Raw genomic sequence first — 21,186 nt, 5'->3', positions numbered from 1 at the left:
AGTCCTTTAATTTTTTTGACTACATTTCTTATAAGACTGTGACTAGTTTCTCAAAAACCGAAAAAAAAAAATCATAAGATGATCACAACCTTTGTTTTCCTCCTAATTTTCAATGTATTTTTCAAAATATGACAACTGAATATTTCTTTATTCATGTTTCCTTTTTGTTTATTAATTAATCAGCAAAATTCATACAACATTTAGATGCACTTTATGATGTATTTGTCTCGTAACATTTGGACATTTTTATAGGATTTTTTTTGTCTCTTAGCATTATGTTCCCCTAGTGTTTTCCACCATTGTTGTTTTGAATGTTAAACTCTTGAATTTCAAGTTTCTTAACAAGGCATGATAATATGATTATCACCCCCCCCCCCCTTACCCAAGTTTCTCTTGTGCCAAACAAACAACAAACTTCTACTAAAAAAGAAAGAAAAAAAACACTACATTGGCTAACACAAGGCTAGCTGAAGCTAGCATTTTCTGTTAGCATGTCCTCTCTGCGACCCCGAGAGCTAAACTCAACAGGAGGATCCTTTTTGTGAGCTAAAATATTATTTTTGCTAAATTCTTTCGTTTTTCCAGCAGCTTAGCAGGATAAGTGTGGTATGTAGGACTTTAGATTTAACCGACTTTTACGTGAGAACATTCTCCTTTCCAGTAAATCCGGCCTCTTGGGCGTTCTGAGCAGGTGAAAACAAACGTCGGGATTACATTGCTTGCTACCGTCGGGTTCCGGGCGGCTCACTCTTCCCCGAATGCTGACTTTGTCACAACTTCTTTATTTTCCCTCTAAAGAAAAAGAAAGGCTAATCCAGTTAGCGTGCTAGCATAGCTGTCGGACGACTTTGTAGTGTGTTGCTCGCACAACCATGTAGGTCAATGCTTACAGGAACTTTGTAGCCAAAATGGTCTCGTTTTTGTTGACTTTGTGAAAACGATGTAATGGAATGGAATGAGTATGAAAATGGAGGAAGAAATACTGAATTGGATTAACTCATTCACTGCCATTGACGGCTATAGACGTCAAAAATTCATTTGAACTATTTCTATTAGTTTAACATTTTTTCTCACTTTTGTTAACAAGAGTATAAAAACCTAGATTTTTTTTGTGTTAGAATATATATAACATTTGTGATTAATCGTGAGTTAACTAGTGAAGTCATGCGATTAATTACGATTAAAGATTGTAATATAATCTTTTCTTTAAAAAAAAGTAATTATTATTTTTTAATTTTTAATATTATTTTTAAGAAAACAATATTTAAAATCAGGGGCGTCAAAATTATTATTTTTTTTAATCGTAATTAATCGCATTACTTCACTAGTTAACTCACGATTAATCACAAAATTTATATCTGTTCTAAATGTACAAAAAAAACAAATGTCTAGGTTTTCATACTCTTGTTAACAGAAGTGGGAAAATATGTCAAACTAATAGAAATAGTTCAAATTAATTTTTGACGTCTATAGCCGTCAATGGCAGTGAATGAGTTAAAAACAAATTCAGTAGGTTGAGCTGCATACTTTGTTGTAATATGTTGGCTTGTATTTCGTTTCGAATGTAAATGCATATTTAATTCAGTGATTCTTTTGTGCTTTGATGCGTTTTGAATGAGCTCGCACTAACCAGAAGCTCCACAGTAGCCTTGTTCAGCTGCAGAACCAAAACACAACGCTTCAAATATTCCGTTTTGGTTGAACCCACCTGCCTAATAAAGACAAAACTTCTTCTCCCTGCTTCAATTCAACGTAACCCCTGACGCCCTGCTCAGGTTTCCCACCCGACCGAGACCCCCCTTCATCCCCCCCCTCCTCTTGAGGCAGAGGTCACATAGGAGAGAGAAGGCAATGAAAGGGTCCACCGGTGTGATTTATGACCCCACACCGTCATGGGATACCAGCAAGAGGATGGTTCTTGCTACTCGAAACCCTCCTGCCAACATTAGAGTAAACTTTCAGCCAATTGGGGTGGAACCACTCACTTCCCCCCCCCCCCCCCCCCCCCCCAATTCTGTGCTGGCCATCTGAATTATTGCATTCTCCAGGTGTGATCCATCTGTCTGAATTTTTTTGGGGAAATTCTGACCCAACTGCTTATGTAAGCGTTCTCTTCGTACCTTGGACTCGCTTGTCAGTTGTTTGGTCTGCTTCATATCAAAGGCCTGATTTTGTAGCCATAACAGCATTTTTTACATCAATTTTAGCTTATGGTTTTAATCCTGATTTTCACAAAAAAGAAATGTGGCTGTAGTAGCCAACAACAATTCCATTAAGTCACCTAAAGCCATGTTTCCACCAAAGTGGTTTAGTAAGGGTGTGAATCATCAAAGCTGACTCACTACAGATCTGACTTGTTTCATCCATAAAGTAAGTCACTGAAGCCATGAAGCCAACATAGACATCCCCAGTCTGCTGCAGCTACCGGTGCAGAAGAACTGGGCCAGATTTGACACACTTCAGGGGCTATACTAACCCTGACACACGTTTTGTTGACTTCAGAGAAAGGAAGGCAAGAAAAAGCCTGTGACAAAATGCACGGATTCAGTTTGAGGCCACTTGGACGTATGTAAACTGGACTGTTGGACGTGTGCCACCAAAAAGTGGAACATGAACGACAAATGGATTCCAGAGGCTTTTCTCATTAGTGCTGTCATAATTGGGTCAGGTTTGTAGGTCTTTGGACCCCCGTAGAGGTTTTACGTGAACGAAAACCCACATCAGCAGCCTGCCGTGGTTTGTTGCAAACTTTTTCGGGTGTTTCTATTCCCTCTGACTTTGCTTGCTCAGCACTTCCCCGATCCTGTCCGTCCCTACAATTATACAGCGAGAATTGTCCTCTGCCAACTGGTGTCTCGTTGATTTCAGGCCAGCAGACGCGAGACGAAGAAAAGACTGAGGGGAAAGAAAGCCAAAACATGAGCATATGTTTGAAACCTTGTCCCGTGAACCCAAAACAGGATGTCGCAGCAGGCCCTCCGGTCAGTGAGGCTAACACAAGAGGCTAATTGTCTCGCTGCTGCTTGCAAAAAGATGGAAGACGGTTCATGTTTTCTATCCTTAAAACAAACAAATGTAATGAGTACAAATCCAGATGTTTGGATCCTTAAAAACACTTGAAGAAAACGAATTAGGCTTTCTTGACCATTTTAAACAGTTCCCGGGTTTACGGCTAATTTACGTCATGATATGTGACTGAAAAAGGTAACGCCTGAAGAAATAGTTGGCCCATTGAACGAAAACAATATCTGATCCGAGTGAACTGATCAGGCTTTGAGAGATGCCTCGACGTACTATCTCAAGCTAAGACTTATTTACATGTTGATATTAAGTACAAGAATAATCTGTTGGTTATCTGGATGATTAATGTTCATAAATGGCAAGTTGTTGTCCAAAGGTGTTCCTCAAGGCTCTGTACCAGGTCCTCACATCTGTTACATTACCCCCCAAAAAACAAACAAATCAGAAACATTCCAAATCAGTCATTATTTGCATTTATTTGCTGTGTACTCGATACACATCTCTTTGGAGTAGAAAACAGTCTTTCATACACATCAGTCACAAAAATGATCCATTTTGTAAACATGCAAACAAAGGCAAAAGTAGGTCCAGTTGAAGGAGTGTGCGTGGGAGATGATAAATACGGGTACAGCTATCAAAGTTGCGAGGAATTACATTAATTTATTTCACTAGTCACATGTGAGAACCTCAGTTTAACCCTCAGCATACCTTGGAAGACCCCCCCGGAGTCTGAAGTGAACTATTCGCGGAGATAGTCAGTGATGAATGAAGTGAGGTAGAATCTGCGGTTTATCTTCAAGGCTTTACCACCACATGCAGCTCATCACTGGACAGCTGACATTTTGACTGTCTTTTTGTTTTAAAGCCCCCTTCACACTGGCCCATGTGTGCGGTGCCGATGCGGAATGACGACGGGGTTTAAAGTCAACCAGCGAATTTGTCTGCCTATCTAGATGCGCCCTTCAGACGCGACGGGAAACCAAGTACCGGTTCGATCGTTGGACCTTAGCAATGTGAAAGGGGCTTCTGAGTGGTGACTACAACATATTGAAAAGCTTATTGGAACAAATTGTCTGGTGTACATAGCATATTTTACAGGTTCCCAGTAATCCTCAGTGGTGTCACAAGGAATTATCAGGACAGTGTCTAGAAAAATAAAGTAAAAACAAAGCTCTATCTGAATCCCCTCTCTGTCCGTTTCAGTACATTAACCCCACAGGGGTGTCTTACATGTTTGTTCCAACGCCTGCGTTTAAAAGAGCAAAACTAAAAGCAACACACTCTAAACTAAAACCGAGACATTTTCTTTATGAGGTACTCATGGTTCACTTCACGCAGCATTTCTCCACGGACTTAGTTCACAAAACTCTTTGCTGTCATTACTAGCAGACAATTATAGCTATGTGCCCCCAAAAAACAGTTCAGAATCCAGTTCTGTATCTGGAAACAGTCCACCTGCAGATGAGGTTTTCATGAGATCCATAAATAGGTTTTGTAGAAGTCATTTGGCAAAATCGTTTTTTTCAAGAAGCAACCACCAAAGTACTGATGTAAACGAGTCTTAGAACTGAGCACGGTCCTCTGGATCAAACCGTAGACTCTTTCGGTCCTTCACAGGCAGCATTCTTGCACCCGTAGAGCCACTTGATGACCCGAGCGTTCCTCTCGATGATGGACACGCCAGTGGGGGGCTGCTCGGCCAGCTCCTCCTGGAACAACCCGTCTCCCGAGTGCCGGGAGAACTCGCTGGGCTCTGTGCCGCCGTCCCCGGCGATGCTGCGCAGAGCCAGCGAAAGGGTGTCTATGGAGCTGGCGCCAGACAGGAAGTTCTCCCGACCGAGGCGGTCGATCAGGTCTGCGTCCAGGCCGCAAAAGTCAAAGAACTGCTCCTGCTCGGACCAGGCAACAGAGCAGCATAGATGCAGGTCCGATTTCGAACGGCGCAACCCCGCAAACTTGCTCCTGCATGATGAAGACTGCGGCGACGCACGTCTCCAGGGATCGTTGTCGTCCATGCCGTCATCGTTGGTATCTTTAGACCCCTCATTGGTCTGGTCTGGTGTAGAGCTCAACCCTCGGCTGGTGATGGACCCTGGGCTATGTTCCTGGTCTGTTTTGCTGGACCTCCTGCTTCCCGGCCCACCGTCTGTTGTATCCTTATCGTTAGTCCATGACATGCGTGAGTCTCCGTCCCGCGAAGGCGCTTTCTCCTCCCCGATGACCATCTTGTGGACTCCGCCGCCCCCTTTCTCCCTCATGGAACCCTGGAAGAGGCGGCGGACAAAGCTGTATCCCTTCAGCTCCACACTGCCGTTCTCTACACTGGGGTTCTTGCACTCTTTCTTCTGCCGGTAGATGAGGAGCGAGTCGGGTCTCAGCATGCGTTTGCCGGTGCTCCTGCGGAGGACAGGTGCACTGTGCGGTGCCACCAAGGTGGTGAATCCCGGAGTTCTGGGATTGGGCGGCTTCCCGTTGATTATGTTGTTATGAGCCTCGATGTCAACGGCAGATAGTTTGTTCTCCTTTTTGGAGTCGTCGTTTTCATTTTCATCCCTGGAGGTAAAAGATCCAGAGAGAGTGGAGAAGGGAGTGCTGGATAAACGCCGTGGAGGGAGTTGGGGGCTGAAGCCGCCAGGTGCGGCGAAAACCCTGCGAGGCGGCGGCGGGGTGGCGCACGGCACCAACACGGGTTCCTGTTTGGTGTTGATGACCTGCTGGCTCTTGACATACTTGGCCTTGTCCGCCTCCAGCCTCTCCACGGCGCTAATCGCTCGACCGTGGCCCCCGCCATCTATCTGGCGCCGCAGGTACTCCGGACCCTTGTTGAGGAGTCGCAGGGGGGACGGGGATCCGATGGGGGTCAACGGCTTCATGTTGATTCAACAGTATAGGAAAGACATCCAGTCTGTTGCTCCTTTTTTGTGTTGACTTTCCTTCAACACGTGAGTTTCATTCCTGCAAATTGGGAGGGCAGCATTTGAGGAAACCGCAGCGTTTTTATTTTGTTTTTTGGTGTCTCTTTTTTCAGAGGGGGGTAATCTTAGCGCTTAGGCTAATTGATACCCAGTATTTGCACAGTCTTTTGGATAGGCCTTTTTCTGTCGGAGGACTCCCAAAAACGAGACACTCCCTGGCCACAGCGCAGCCAAAATAGCAAGCGGGGGCGCTCCTTTGAAAAGACGGTTTCTTTTCCTTCCCCCGCGTTTTCCCTCAGCTGATCCTCCCGGCGACTCGTTTGCATCCGAGGTACTCCACACGTCGACTGACAGATGGGGCCGATGTCTTTCGCGGTGGCCTCACCTGTGTGGACCCTGGGGAGGCACAGGGAAAGAGAGAGGAGGAGGAGGAGGAGGATTTAGTTGTTTGAGAGAGCAGATGGCAGACGCTGCTATTGTTGCCTGCGCTTATTTAAAGCAGGAGGGAGCCGCGTGTCCTCAGCGGGCTGCCATGTAAAGCTGGCATTTGTCATTCATACACAACGTGTGTACCCTTTCACACGCGCCCTTGACTAAACGTGGGAAGGGATCAAACACGATTCTCAAGGAAATCAACTGAAGTCCAATTGTACATGAAGGTGCTGTTACCACAATGTGACGTCAAACTCCAGAAATTTGTACTGTCTCTCGCCAAATTGGCACAAACAAGAGACACAACTGCGGAGTTTGGATATTGTCAACAGAACTCGCCAAAGCTGGCATTCACATGCCCGAATTGCGTTCACATGGGCTGTGGCTGCTTCACAGCTGGAGGGGCCAAGTCATGAGTCTCGGACGCTAAACACTCCTTCGGGCATTCAATTTCAAATTCCACAAATTCGTGGATTAACTTGAACCTCCCACATTCTGCTCTGGTACCTTTCAGAGAGAAACAGACAGTTTTAGCGAGCCAGAATGAAAGTGACTCCAGAATCGAATCATCTAAATACACAGCTGCAACCGGATATAATTTTTATTATTATTGTCATTATTATTATTATTGTAGAATAAATTCTGTTTCAAGCTTCGGATGTGCCAATTTTTCCTGGAGGGACCCAAACTTTTACACTCTGGTTATCGAAGGCAGTGGTCCCCAACCACCGGTCCATGGCACGGTACTACTCCGCAAAAATATATTTTTAAAGATATATTTATATATTAGGGGTGTAGCATAAAAATGATTTGAATCTAACCGAATTATACTTAATTTATCGAGATACGTATAGAATCGTCTTTAATTGGAGCGATATATCTTGAAAAAGAAATTTGACTTTTACCGTAGCCTACTCACAAGTTCATTCATACTGTAAAATGACAAACTTATTTCATTATTATCTCTCTAATCGCATCATAATCCCTCTGAATCATACCAAATCGAATCGTTCCACTTAAAAAAAAAAAAAAGAGGCCTTGAATCGTAGCAGATCAGGAATGTACGTTTTTTGTTTGTTTTTTTACGTACAACTGGATGATGATGGCAGGTGGTGGAATTTCTGACTTTACGCACGTATTTTAAAGTTTTTTTTTTTTTTATGGTAGTACCACCAAAGACTTGGGGTGCTGCTAAATAAAATAAAGCAGCAATAAATATTTCACAGTGCTGGTTAACAAGGCCTCTTTTGAAATGACAAACCCACAACAAACATAGCAAGGAGACACTCCAGGCTGTGTGAAATCATGCCACATGTTTATTACGGGCATATTTATGGACAGCCCAGCATGCGTCTGTATATAGTTTGCGCACGTGTGCATTGAGACGTTTGTTTGTTGTCTAGCTCGTATCCTACCAAATGTTATTTTAGGCCAAACAATGAAAGTGACATCATCGATATTACAAACGTCAGTTGGTGGTTAGCTTCCTTTTAAAATTTAGATATAAAAAATGTATTACATTTAGGACCTTTTTTTGTACTTGGATAACAAATGGGTATATTTATATGCCCGTTTAAAAAAAATCTTTACAACAGAAAATAAAATGTCTTTTATGTACATTGAGCAGGCCACCTTTTCGCTTTCACGTGACCTTTTACCTCGTACAGGTTCCACATCACAAACGACATACTGCTATAAATCCTCTGAGGGTCGACAACCTGCTGGTTACGCCCCCCCCCCTCCCCAGATGTCAGACTTCCATCTTGGGAAAGTTCTTGTTTAGAGACGTCAAAAAGTTTCAAATGTGTGACAACCAAACAAATGTGTGACTACTGAAAAGGGCTGATCAAGTTTTTGGATTAAAGTCTATTTGACAAGATGATTATTTTCCAACGGCTTCCATAGTTAACAGCACTGCTTCCACTAACGAACATTTTTACGTAAAAAAAGAAAATAATAAAAAGGCCATATGGTGCCGCCCTACTACTGAGGACAAACACAAACCCTAAAGAGCAACAAATGTGTCTCCTCCGCTGTTGAGCAAGCGCATTCTAATCTCCGTCCCACCCGCCTTGCCAGGGGGGCCGGCCCTCACCCCTGCAGGGGTTCGGAGGCTTAGCGGGGGCGACCCCATGCCGGCTAAAGCAGAACCAGATGTTTAGTGTCGCGCCGCACGGAGCCGCTCTACGCAGACGCTGATTTTTAATCACTGCTGTTGTGTTACCCAATGAGGTAAACGGTAGCAAATGGCTTCATAAAAGGGGTCATATTGTGTACAATTGACTTTTTAATGTCTTTTGTACAAATTGTTGTGTCTCTGGTGTGCCTGCCCACCCATCAAATGTGAAATTAAACAACAAAGTTCATCTTTTATCTGCCCATTTACGCAAAATGAAAAACCTTTCTGAATTGTGCCCCACTGTGATATCCCAATGTGGCAAATTTACATAACCCCGCCTCCATACTTGAGGTTCTCCACCTATGACTTGAAAGCTAGGCTGGGCAAAAAATCCACCATTTTCAATCAATGACCATCTTGCACAATATAAAAACATCAAAGCCAAAAGGTAAGCAGAACTGCACAAATTAGCATTAGCTAAAAGTATTAGCATCTGATAAACGCTACATACGTGGATGTGACATAGAATGAAAGCATGCGGACTCGGGAGGAGGAATTGCTTCATCAGTGCCGTCTCCAACAGGTAAACGCAAGATAAGAGCATATCGGACCGCCTCAGTGAAAGCGTTGAGCGCCGCTCACCTGTCCAATTCATCTGGAGACAGACGCGTGCAAACATCTGGCGCCGCCGCTAATGCACGCCAGTCACGTGTTGCCGATGTGATGGACGGTCCGGTCAGAGAGGCAGGATGCTCATAAAGCACAAAATGTATAAACACACGTGCAGCCAAAAGCACCTTTTATGGGTAATAGTTTGATGTGAAAATACGCCTCCAAATTTGTCCTTGGCTTGTTTGATTATTTTTGTGACGACGCCACAGAAGAGTCTGCCGTTTATTGCATAATCTGTAATGTAATTGTGTGCTTTTATGAATTAAACATATATATACACAATTTTTTTTAAATAATTAAAAAATGTTTTTGTATTAATAAAAAATTTTTTTAGGAGAAAATATTTTTAAATGATTGCACATATAAATTTAGATTAAAGTATATTTTTATTATATTTTAGGCTTAAAAAACAATTTTAAGAAAGAGAGACAGAGGCCAGGGGCTTTGTTGACGTTAGTAATGGGTCACAACAAGTCATCTTGGCTGCTCAGCCTCATTAGTCAGGGAGGGGCAACATGGCTGCCATAAAACATAAAAGACGTCAACTACTGTCCCCCCCCCCCTCCCAAAAAAAAGACAAAGAAAGCAGACAATAGTGTAAATCTTCTGGGTATTATCGCGTCTGAGCTGCTGAAGGGTTGCTAATGACTTTCTCTGGTGACTGCCCCCCCCCCATGCCCTACAACCCCCCCCCCCCCCACCACCACCCTTGAGACCCTCCCAAAGCACAACATGGACAACACTCTTAACGGCTGCTTTTGTCATTCAAAGACAAGAGCGCTGGAGACGACATAGCTACTGCAAACTGATGAGGGTCACAACAAGATAGGCCCCCCCCCATTAAAAAATAAAAATAAAAATATTTTTATTATTTTAAATATATACAATACATCAATATACATATAATTAAAAGGTGATTTTTGTATCTTATTATTATTTAAAAAAATATTATTTATTATTTAATCTATTCATTTAGTGTAATTATCGTTGCGCAGTTGACCCAACTATCAGAACTGGTATCACGATACTGGCCCAGTATCTCTTGATACCAAATCTTGCATTTTCAGATTTAGTAATTTGATTGACGAATCCATCTTAATTTACAATAGTTTAAGTGTTGAAGCGACGGGTCCTATCTGAACTCTATATTACAAAAATCTGTATCATGATACTTGCCCTGTACTTCCTTGGTTTCAGATCGATTCCAATTTTGCTGACCTGATGATTCATGTTAATTGACCTACTGTATTATAAGCTAATAGTGCTATTGATATCATTATATTGATAGACTATTTATTAACTTTATTTCATATTGATATCAAATCTAGCCGTATCGCATACCACTGCATTAGCTTCTTCTTCTTTTTTTTTTAGCAGCAAACAATGTAGTTTTAGCTGTATTTGTTTTTTACCCTGAACATATCTGCTGCGTGACTCCATTTAGTCGGCCGACTAAGTCACATGACTCAGTAAGTGGTTTTCATTGGACCATACTCGATGAAATCCATCAAACACTATCCCACTCTGTTGATACAGAATCGATAGTGGCCCATTTAAAGTGGGCAGGAGACCAGCAGGGGGTCGTAAGTGGGAGGTGGCGGCGGGGGCTTTTTTAGCTGACCTCGCGTTCGGGGACACGACACAGCTGGAGCAAACGGAACCGCTCACCAAACCTCCCGAGTGCTCGCTCACTTTTTAAGTCACCGCGTGCGTCCATTTGTATTGCTGTCACGTTTCGTCAGCGTGCGTAACTCGAATCTCCCGACGCGCTTAAACGCGACGCCGCTGCCCGTCATCAGGCAGCTTTGCTTTTGAAGATGCCGTAATTAGGGGTCGGCAGGCGGCCAACTTGACACCCCACGCGTCTTTAGCGGCCCTCTTAGTGGCTCGTTAAAGAACACATCTGCCCAACAGAGGGAAATGTGCCAGTTTGAGGAAAAAAGACACCATGGACGAGAGAGTTTTTGTGGATTATTGCAAATTATTTTTGTTAATTTCTATTGCGCAAGGTGTCGGTTATTATGATTAACTGTCAATAGGAGTCATCGCGTTTATGAAAGGACAGGTCTCTGTGGGACTGAGCATACCTTGGATTTTTTTTCTTTGTAGATTATTGTAAACTGTTTTTGTTTGTTTCTATTGTACACGTTGGTAGTTATCATTAATAACTGATTTGAGAAGCCATCACATTAATTTCTAAGACAGGTCTCTGTGTAACTAAGCATGGCTTGGAATGTTTGGACTTTGTAGATTTTTTTGAGTCATTTTGTTGATTTCTTTTGTGCAAGTTGGCATTTATCATGATTTTGAATAACTGGCAAGCTTTTACTATTATTAATAACTGGTGAGAGTAGAGGAGCGATTTAATTAATTATAGGACATGTCACTGTGACTGAGCATGCCTTGGACTTTTTTGACTTTGTGAATTTTTTCGAGTCATTTTATTTCTACTGTGCAAGTTGGTCGTTATTAATAATTTTTGAAGATATTTTATGACATCTCTTTGGGACTGAGTGAACCTTACACCATTTTTCTTTTTCTCACTTTGTAGTTTATTTCTAGTCCTTCTGTTTATTTCTATTGTGCAAGGTGTCTGTTATCCTTACTAACTGGCTCGGAACAATCTCATTACAAGACTTGCCAAAACTTCAAGCAAGAATCCCTGAAAGCCTTCTCCGTTTCACGTCGTTTCTGTTGTTTGTTGGGGCTGACTGCCACACGTGCGAGCCGTTAACCTCTGTCGAACCCGCCAGCTGTCTCGTCTCATTACGCGTGGGCCGACCTGCTTCCCGACAAACACGGCCGACGGAACCCCCCCCCCCCCGCTCGCCTACCACCTCCTCCTGTCGGAATCGCACGTCAACATCCGGTTGGGGCCCGGCGACGTCGTCACGGTTGAGCGCAGCGCCGTGACATGACGTGAACGGATGCGGCGCCTGCTCGGAGCGCCGGCAAGAGACGAGGATGCGAGCGCGCTTGTTCGCAGCTGTCAGACGCACACCAGGGATGGAAATCTGTCAGATTCGCTTCAGATGATTTGAGAGCAGGCCGTAAATAATAGATGGAATCATGAGTCCGTGGAAGATGCTGATGTAACAAATGTGACGAGAGCGATGATGACAGTCGAGCCGACGTGCTTCCGAAGTTAGATGGCAACATTTGGGGCCGATTTTGACGTCTGTAAAGCACAGGAACGAGCAGATTGTGCTGATTCTTTTCCCAACTGCATGCTACTGACACTTGGTTCATTAAAACAAAGTAACAGCGAGTAATTCATCCTGGCTCTGTAAGATTGCGCTTTGCTGTGAACAAAGGGAGCGTGTGTGACAGTAATTAAGTTCATTGTCTAAGGTTGTCAACACTTGGTTCATTAAAACAAAGTAACAACATTAAACCCATTCTCATGCTGATAGTCCGCAAACAAAATAAGCAGAGTACAAAGGTCAATCATTAAGTTGAAAATTTAAGTTAATGGTTTAAGTTTCTCCATACTTTTTTGTTCATTAAAACAAAGTAACGACAAGCAATTCATCCTGATTCTGTAACTTTAAATTTTTCGGCAAACAAAATAAACAGTGGTGTGCAACTGTCAACCATTAACTTGAAGTTCATAGTCGAAGTTTGTCAACACTCGGTTCATTAAAACAAAGTAATGACATAAAACTTGTTATCACTGTAAATCTGTTCTTTTCCGCAAGGGGCATGTTTGAGTAAATTATTAGTGAAAAAATATCTTTATGATCCAAGATTGTCAATACTTGGGTCATTAAAACAAAGTAACAACATTGTCTCTTCCTCATGGTCTGCAATTTTCGCACCAAGCCATCTTGGCTGAATAAACAAATAAATAAATAAAAAGTTCATCATCTGAGGTTATCAACACCTAGTTCATTAAAACAAAGTAACTATAATCTCTTCCTGACTGTTGTGACTTTTCCACAAACAAAATAAATGAGATGTGTGCTGTCAATTATTAACTTATATATTTTTTAAGTTACTAGTTGCTTAAGGTCAAAGGTTGTCAACACTTTTTCTATTAAAAAAAGTAACATGATTGTTTTCCCCTGATTGTCAAAACAAAGTAACAACACGCACTCCTCAACCTTAGACCTTAACCTTACCATTTGTCGCTTTTCGAAAACACGCGGCCAGAAACAGCAAATAAACACACATGCTAATGCTAGTTTAGCTGTGCCTTAGCTCTGGCCACTGCAGTTTTATGCCCAACTTGCTCCACTTTGCTTCAGTGCTCCATTTTTTTTTTTTTACACATAACTTAGAGGTTTTTATTTTCTATTTTTTTTTAGGTTCCTGTGAGAAAGTTCCCAGGATGCACAGCCACATAATTTGCTCGAACAAAAACAAGTCTACGGATTGGACAGCGAACAATAAAGTAAAATTAGAAGGTAGGAAGGGTCCACATCTGACATTGGAAAGCAGCTGCTGCTCAGGCTGTGGATGCAGAACTTGCTTTAGAGTGGTGGCGGGGGGCGGGGGGGGGGGGGGGTGATGTCATCAGCAGGGGTATGCTGCACCTCTAATTAGAAACTTAAGTTTACCAACATAACTGGGGGGGGGGGTCCTTACATGCAAACCTTTGCAGGAAGATGAAACAGCTTTGAAGGTGATGTTTATGAGGGCACATGCCCATGATAAGAAACACATGCGACGGAAAGCAATTAATCAGGTTGTTGCCTCCGCCAAGGAGTTTGCAGTTTACGCAAGAATCATGTGACCCTCCATCAAATGCTTGTTTGACAACAGTGGCTGTTTAAAATGGAGGACGACGCTCCTGATGGCGATACAACCAATCAATAGATGAAGACAATATTAACATTTCGTTTTATCAGCAGTACCCATTTTTCCCCACATTTTTAATTTTGCTAACCTCACTACTAAAAAAACGTTTTTAGAATTATTATTTTTTAAGTAAACGTTTTACAGTTAAATATTTTGATAATTTTGTGCAGGAAGTAATGAGAATATAAGTACAATAAAAATGAATGAAAATGTACATTTTAAATTTTACTTGATTTATTAGATTTTATTTAAATTTTAAATTTAATGTAGCCTATATTTAATAAATTTTGTTTAGATTTTATTTAACTTTAGATTAAATTTTGCTCATTTATTTTTTATAAAACAAAATCTAAAGCCCCAAAGTAATTCTTATGAACCCCAACCAATATCTACTTCTTTTTTTTTTGTCATTGTGGCTCCGGGAACCGTTATATCATTGTTTATTAAAGTCACGACTCACTACTAAATAAAATAAAATATCAATTGTATTCATTCTTAATTTTATGAAGTAAACAATGCATGAATGAATGTTAATGATAAAATTCCGGTAAATCCATAAAGAGTGCATCGACAAAAGTGTTTGCTTCTGATTGGAGGGCAAACATTTTTTTTAAATCATAAAATGTTAAACGCGTTTGTCCTCAACGGGTTATGGATAATAATTGTTCTTATTTTTTTTATCAAATTTAGGGCCCGTTACATCCCGCTTGATGGCGAATGACGTACAACCCTGGGAACAGACGACTTTGGCCTTGGAGCAAGTCGCGCCCGGCGGAGGTAATAACAGACTGGTAGACACAATCGAGCGTCGCTATCTCACACCACCGACAAGATCCAACAAGTGCTAAACAACACCTGCAAAAACTTTATCGGCCACGAGCGGGGGAAAAAACGGAACGGCGATTGGCTGAGTCATGCTGGATGATGTCACCGCAAGCTCGCAAGTTGGATAAAGACGCTTTCACACAGAGAACCCAAAAAATGAATCTGGAATAGAAGAGTCAGCGTTTATTGGCTTTGGCCTTTTCACACAGAACTCAGCGCAGCAGGATATTACCGCAATTGTGTGCATTCACACTGCAACAGAGCACAAAATTCAAGAGCCTTACTGGAAGGTCCATCATTCATTCGCCTGTGCTTTTTACACAGAACCCTGCAAAGCATAATATTGCCTAACTGTGTGCATTTCACACAGCAACACAGCACAAAATAGCTGTAAACGATCCAGATGGTCCAATTTTATGTAAGAACCAGCAAAAACTTTTACTTTCACTTTTTATATTACTCCCTTTCACACGGCAACACAGTAAAAGTTGAGCCCTAACACAAAGTTCAGTATCTATTTGCCTGTGTCAGAACACAGCAAAGGAGGATATTGCCTCACTGTGTGCACTTTCACTCAATGACACAGCACAAAATGGCTGTAAACGATTTGTAACGGAAGATCAAATTTTACACTTAAATCTGCGAAGCGTGACATAACTTGTGGTTTCTTTCACGTAGCAACAAAGCCAAAATTGTGGTATGAAAAATATTTTACACAGAACTCTTCAAATGAGGATATTGCCCTGGCGCAAGGTTCCATTTTCATTTACCTTTTCATGCAGAATCATGCAAAGGAGGCTATTTCTGCCACTGTGAGTGCTTTCACATCACAAAATTTGCTTTTCACTTCACTTCACTGCAATCACTTTTTTTTGTTCCGGCTCTTCCCTCCCAACTTTGTGCTGTGTGGTTGTGGGAAAATATAAACCGGCCTAACCTCCTTGGCGGTGCTCTGTGTGAAAGGCAGCGGCAAGTAACTTCTGGCTTTTCTGTTGCCTGCTTGTAGAGCCCCAAAAATCAATCATTAAAAGTCCTCTGCGGAAAACCTCAGGGAGGGTGGGGGCGGGTGGGGGGGGGGTATAAGCGGGTGAATGTTTACAACGCACGTGCGCTCTGTTTAGTCTAGCAAGGACGTCATTTACCCGCGCGCCGATCAAACCGATCCACACTCTGGTTGGGAACATGAGCGACTGATTGGACGCTGCGACGTCCGCTTGAGCCGTGTCAATATTTGCGCTAAGACGCAGTTCGGGCTATCAGCTTTTATCGTCACTCTCGCTCAATTTTTGAAAGCAGCCTCATCCACTTCCGCGAGTTGAAACAGATGGTGTGCAACCTATGGCCTGTGGGCCATTTGCCGTCAAAAATTTAACAAAAGCCTGTTGTAAAAAAACAACTTGAAAGTACGATCCCACTCCGCTTTTGATTTTATTATTTTTTATTTTAAATAAAGCAGTTATAAAAGCAACTCATTATTTTGACTGAATAGATGCTAACATAAGTAGCATACCTCACAATACTTTTTTTTTTTTTGGTGTGGGTGTCACAAAAAGTAACTCACTACTAGATGCTAACACAAATAGCATGTAGCATACCTTATCAAACTTCAGGTCAGCGAGCAAAAATATTTTATCCCATATTTTTGCTTTTTATTTGTCTTTTTCACAACACCAAAAGAATGCGGTCAGTACCAAATTTGAGGTTGACTTTTATGCATTAACGGCGACGAGCTTCTTTTTACACGTATATGACTTTAAAAATGGTCCAGTTAATTAATTTTTTTAGGGCTTTTTTGATGGTCATAATTTGACTCAAAAACTTTTTTTTTTAATTCACATTATGCACTATTGGGCAGGAGGGGGCGGGGGGTTACTTTTTTTTCCCCTTTGAATATTTACTGATTAGCAATCAATCCAACCAACCAATCAATCAAATGATAACCCAAAGACACTCTCGTAGAAACCATAACCAGTGTTTGAAAAATGGCTCAATTGCAAACCATTACGATGAACAATCAGCTCATACAAGCTCTTACAAGTATGTAGATGACTGTACTAATAATGTCACGAGCGGAAAACAACCCAAAGATAGAAACTAAAAGTCCCGAAACCCGCAAAATCTCTCATTATTAAATAAAAGAAACAAATGTGAAGCCTCACAACACTTACCGTGATTGCGTTTTGGCTTGTAATCCTCTCCTGTTGTTTGGATCCGATGCAAAAAAAAAGTGACAGAACGACGTTTTCTCCTGCGTGGACTTTGTGCGCAATGAGAGAGCGTGGGGAGAGAGTCGAGATAAATACTCGGTGGGAGGGGGAGAGGCGGGGAGGAGGCAAGGAGGAGAGAGAGAGAGAGAGAGAGAGAGAGAGAGAGAGAGAGAGAGAGAGAGAGAGAGAGAGAGAGAGAGAGAGAGAGAGAGAGAGAGAGAGAGAGAGAGAGAGAGAGAGGTGGGGAGGGGTGGGGGGCGGATCAGGTGTGCGTATGTGTAAACTGACTCCCACGTGTAGCTGTGGGTGGGGGGGGGGGGGGGGGGGTGACTTGGTAGATAAACATGACACCAAAAACTGAAGAAGGCCTTTTCTTTTTTCTTCAAAGAAAATAACAAAAAAAAAAAAAAAAACTGAAGAAGGCCAATAATAAAAAATGTAATCATTCACTAAATAAAAACGAACTTAAAAGTATTTCAACGTAAGATATTTAACAATTAAAAGGTATTTAAATGTAAGTGATGAATAACAATTTCCACAAAAAAAAAAAAAAATCTTAACTCGTATCTTTAAGGATAAACTCTCTCTCTAAAAAAAGAAGAAGAAGAAAAAAAAGGATCAACTGAATTCATGTGTCAAAGTACTTTAATATAGTTTTTTTTTAATGTTAATGCAGTAATTAAGTTTACCCTAATCCAGGGGTGTCAAACATACGGCCCGCGGGTCAAAGACTTCGCTATGCTCTAGCATAAAAATAACATTTAAAAAACGTATAAATACTTCTTTGGGACACTTACAACATTTAAAATAGAACGTATTTATACATTTTGGGGAGCAAATGAGTTAATCAGCCGACTGCAATTGTCACATATAAATTCATAATTTCACAAAAAAATCCTCAGATGAGCAATGCTACTTGTACATGAAATTGCCTTGGATGTTATTATTTTACACACAACCTAAAGTTACGGTTTGTTAAAAAAACAAAACAATCATAGACTGACATAATTGTGTTAAATACCACAAAAAATAAATGACTGGTAACATAAACACATATGACAAGGATTCACGTCCTTATAACTTCATTAACTGCGCCACACAATGTATTCTGGAAACAATATATACGCAATATAACACATCCGGAACTCATACAGGTAAAGTGTTGCCGCGTGAACTTTGCATTTTGTGTTATTTTTTTGGTAATTTAGGGCTGGCCCAGAAATAGCGAAAATCTGAGTATAATTGACGGCAATTGTTTAAAAGTTATATACCTCTTGGTAATATATTTTCCTACATGTGGCCCCTGAGCTAATATGACTTTGACACCCTTACAAATGTGTAGTTCTAGCAAAAAAACTCTGGATGGGAAAAAAAAGTCAAGTTTGGTGGATAACCACAGAGCAGGACGCGTTAACGACGGCGACACCGAAAAATGCCTGACTTGTCATTACTCAAAATGACCGATCAAATCAAACATCAGTTACGTTCACGAAATTCCTCTTACCTAGCAGACGCTAACATAAATAGCATGTAGCATCGTTGCTCATGACTAGCGAAAACATGGCCAGCGTCTCACTTGCCTGTCTGCAAGCACTCCGTGATGAACTTTGCTAGAAAAGAAAAGACTGATTGATGGCTTTGTTGATTAGCGAGGCCCACATTTAATATGATGATAATCCACTGATTGATTGATTGATTGATTGATTGATAGTGTTATGGGTTGACGGATCCTATTGGAGTGGTTCACACCTCATTGTTAACAGTTATGATTAGCATTAAATGGAATTTTCTGTCATTGATCTTCTTTATTTGCCTTATTTGCACTGATTGACACATGACTCTCATTGTCCTCCATTTTGTTTTCCTTAGCTCATCCTCCCCTTCATCAGTTAGCACACTGAAGGTAAAAAAAAAAGGAAAGAAAGAAAATGACGTAGGGTTGTGGGAGGAAGAGATAAAGCAGTGATCCACACCTGTTTTTCATTCCTAAGTTCATCACTCACGACAGGCAGACAAGTGAGGAGGCACAGGGCAACACGCACGCACGCACACACTGGGAAGTATTTTACCCGGCAACATAAACGTGCTCCGAAACAGAACCATGTTAAAGCTCAACATGTGCCGTACATACCACGCACACTATGTTTTGTTCATGTATAAATATCGCTTTAAACTTTTGCACAGTCATCATGCAAAAAAAAAATGGCCGCATCAGACGACCGCGATGTCGCCAAGAGTTCCATTTCCTGTTTTGGACTTTTTGACTAGCCGTTTCGGAATTGTCGTTTTTGTCCGTTCTTGTAATGTTTGTGAAACGTTATCAACTGCGACCCAAGTACTGTTCCAATTGAAAGTACGCATAAACCAAACACGGACGGATGTTGTTCTTGTGAGCTAGCTTAAATCAAGGACGCATGGGTTGGATACTTGTGAAGGCTTGGCTCGGAAAATAACCCAAGATGTATTTTGTGCTACAATCACGGAAATACGTCGCTGCTACCAATAGATATGACCATAATAGTTCGACACGGCGCACCCCTTTTGAGCTGTTTGCCTACAGCGGCGCTAAGCTAGTAGGGGCAAAGTTGTCGGTACATTTCATGTGTGTGGATGGCAGGAAAACGGATGCCAATAAATTGTGTCAAAGGTTAAAAATATTGTTGGGGCTTTTTTTCTCCAAATGTTCTGTATTGATATTAACAAAAAAATTGGTTGAGAAATAAGCAAGTTACTTTCCATGATGGCAATGATGGCCAACATGGCCGCCACATACGCACTTCGGTTAGCTACAGCTTAGCTTAGCTTACAGCGCAGTGCCATGTCTAGTTTTCTCGTCTGCGTTTGTACAAATTTTATTGTAGATTTTAATTATTGATCAAATTTACAATGCACATTTTTGAATAACTTAAAAAGATATACAGTAATCAAAATCTAAAAATAAATTATTATTATTTTTTAATTTAAAACTAAAATATGAAAAAACATTGCAAAATATGTAGAACAAAACTTAAAATATAGATAATAGTACATTACATTAAAAACATTTAAAAATTAAAATTAATTTGAATGTAACTTTTTTAATTTCCTTCCATAAAAAAAACCTTACACACAATACTCAGTACAACAACAACAACACCGTTGTTGTTCTGAGTACTGCGTGTAAGGCACCAATTGATTCCGTGAAGAACTCCACTTTATTTACAGAGCACTTCAAAAAGACAACCGGACTTGAAACAAAGTGCTGATCATAAATTAAAAAAATAACATAAAACACGCAACATACACAAAAAGAAGCTATAGCGGAATGCAAGCAGGTTGACAAATGACATGTCTCGGAATAGAACTTCCTGTTTGATTGAGGGCGCAGTCACGCCTCATTTGGGGGTCACCGCCAGACGGGAGAAATGCACTCTGCTTGATCTGCTCCCTCTGCTGACCTCTGACCCCTGCCCCCCCCCCCCCTCCCAGCCCGAGGAAATCACGCTTCCCGACAAGCTCCGCATTCGCTCAGTTGCGCAGTTCGAGGTTCGCAGGTGGCTAACACGTCCTGCTGCCAGTTTGCGGACGTGCTAATCCGCTAATCCTCTAATAGTTGCCAAGATTACGGTGTAGAATAAAAAACTGCATTTTGTTCCTCTTAAGTTTATTTCAGCCTCCCCGTTGACCTTCGAACCCTACTCAAACAACTCCCCAACAAGTTACGGCGCCTTTTGTCCGGTATTAACGTCTTGCCCAGGCACCGGGATGCAAAAAACAAAAAACTGAGGTAGTACCGCTCACTCTCTTTTATTGTTTTGCGTAGGAAGACGGTCATAACATACCGGGAATTCGGGCAGTACAATGGGAATGTCCGGAATGCATCATCGTGTCGGCTGTTTTCCGAGCACGAAAGATCAATATTACTGGACAAAGATGAGGAAATGGAAGAAATTCCTAGCTTGAGAAGAAATGTGTTGTTACAGTGGAGCGCCCAAAAAGTGGTACAGCCGAAATGTGCTGGGAAAATACTCCTCAGAAGTCAATCAAACCGTCATCCGGCTTGCTGTCAGCTAATTGTGAGACTTCAGCTGAGGGAGAATCTACAGTACAAGTATTTTTCTTTAACTTTCACCAGAGGTGGTAAACAAGAAAAGGGGCTTTCTGACACTACTTCCGAAGGTCATACTATAACCATATGGCCAAAAATGGAAAAGTT

General features: G+C 41.5%; 1 protein-coding gene across 1 annotated transcript; it reads right to left on the bottom strand.

Moving 5' to 3' along the window:
* Positions 1 to 3,478: 3,478 nt before the first annotated feature.
* On the bottom strand, positions 3,479 to 17,085 carry fam110d (family with sequence similarity 110 member D). Its single transcript, XM_086077347.1, has 2 exons — positions 16,953 to 17,085; positions 3,479 to 6,332 (listed from the first exon to the last, which is right to left on the bottom strand). The coding sequence occupies exon 2, from the start codon at positions 5,892 to 5,894 to the stop codon at positions 4,608 to 4,610; it is 1,287 nt and encodes a 428-aa protein (XP_085933473.1). The 5' UTR covers positions 5,895 to 6,332; positions 16,953 to 17,085; the 3' UTR covers positions 3,479 to 4,607.
* Between the last annotated feature and the right edge of the window lie 4,101 nt (positions 17,086 to 21,186).

This window comes from Leptonotus elevatus, chromosome 6 (genome assembly GCF_054856555.1).
Source record: "Leptonotus elevatus isolate MCC_2025b chromosome 6, RoL_Lele_1.0, whole genome shotgun sequence".
In the NCBI taxonomy this organism is placed as follows: Eukaryota; Metazoa; Chordata; class Actinopteri; order Syngnathiformes; family Syngnathidae; genus Leptonotus; species Leptonotus elevatus.
The sequence above is the reverse complement of the archived record's forward strand: the minus strand, read 5'-3'. Positions and strand labels throughout refer to the sequence as shown.

Coding starts and splice junctions, on each gene's coding strand:
- fam110d (XM_086077347.1), bottom strand. CDS start 5,894: ATGAAGCCGTTGACCCCCATCGGATCCCCGTCCCCCCTGCGACTCCTC.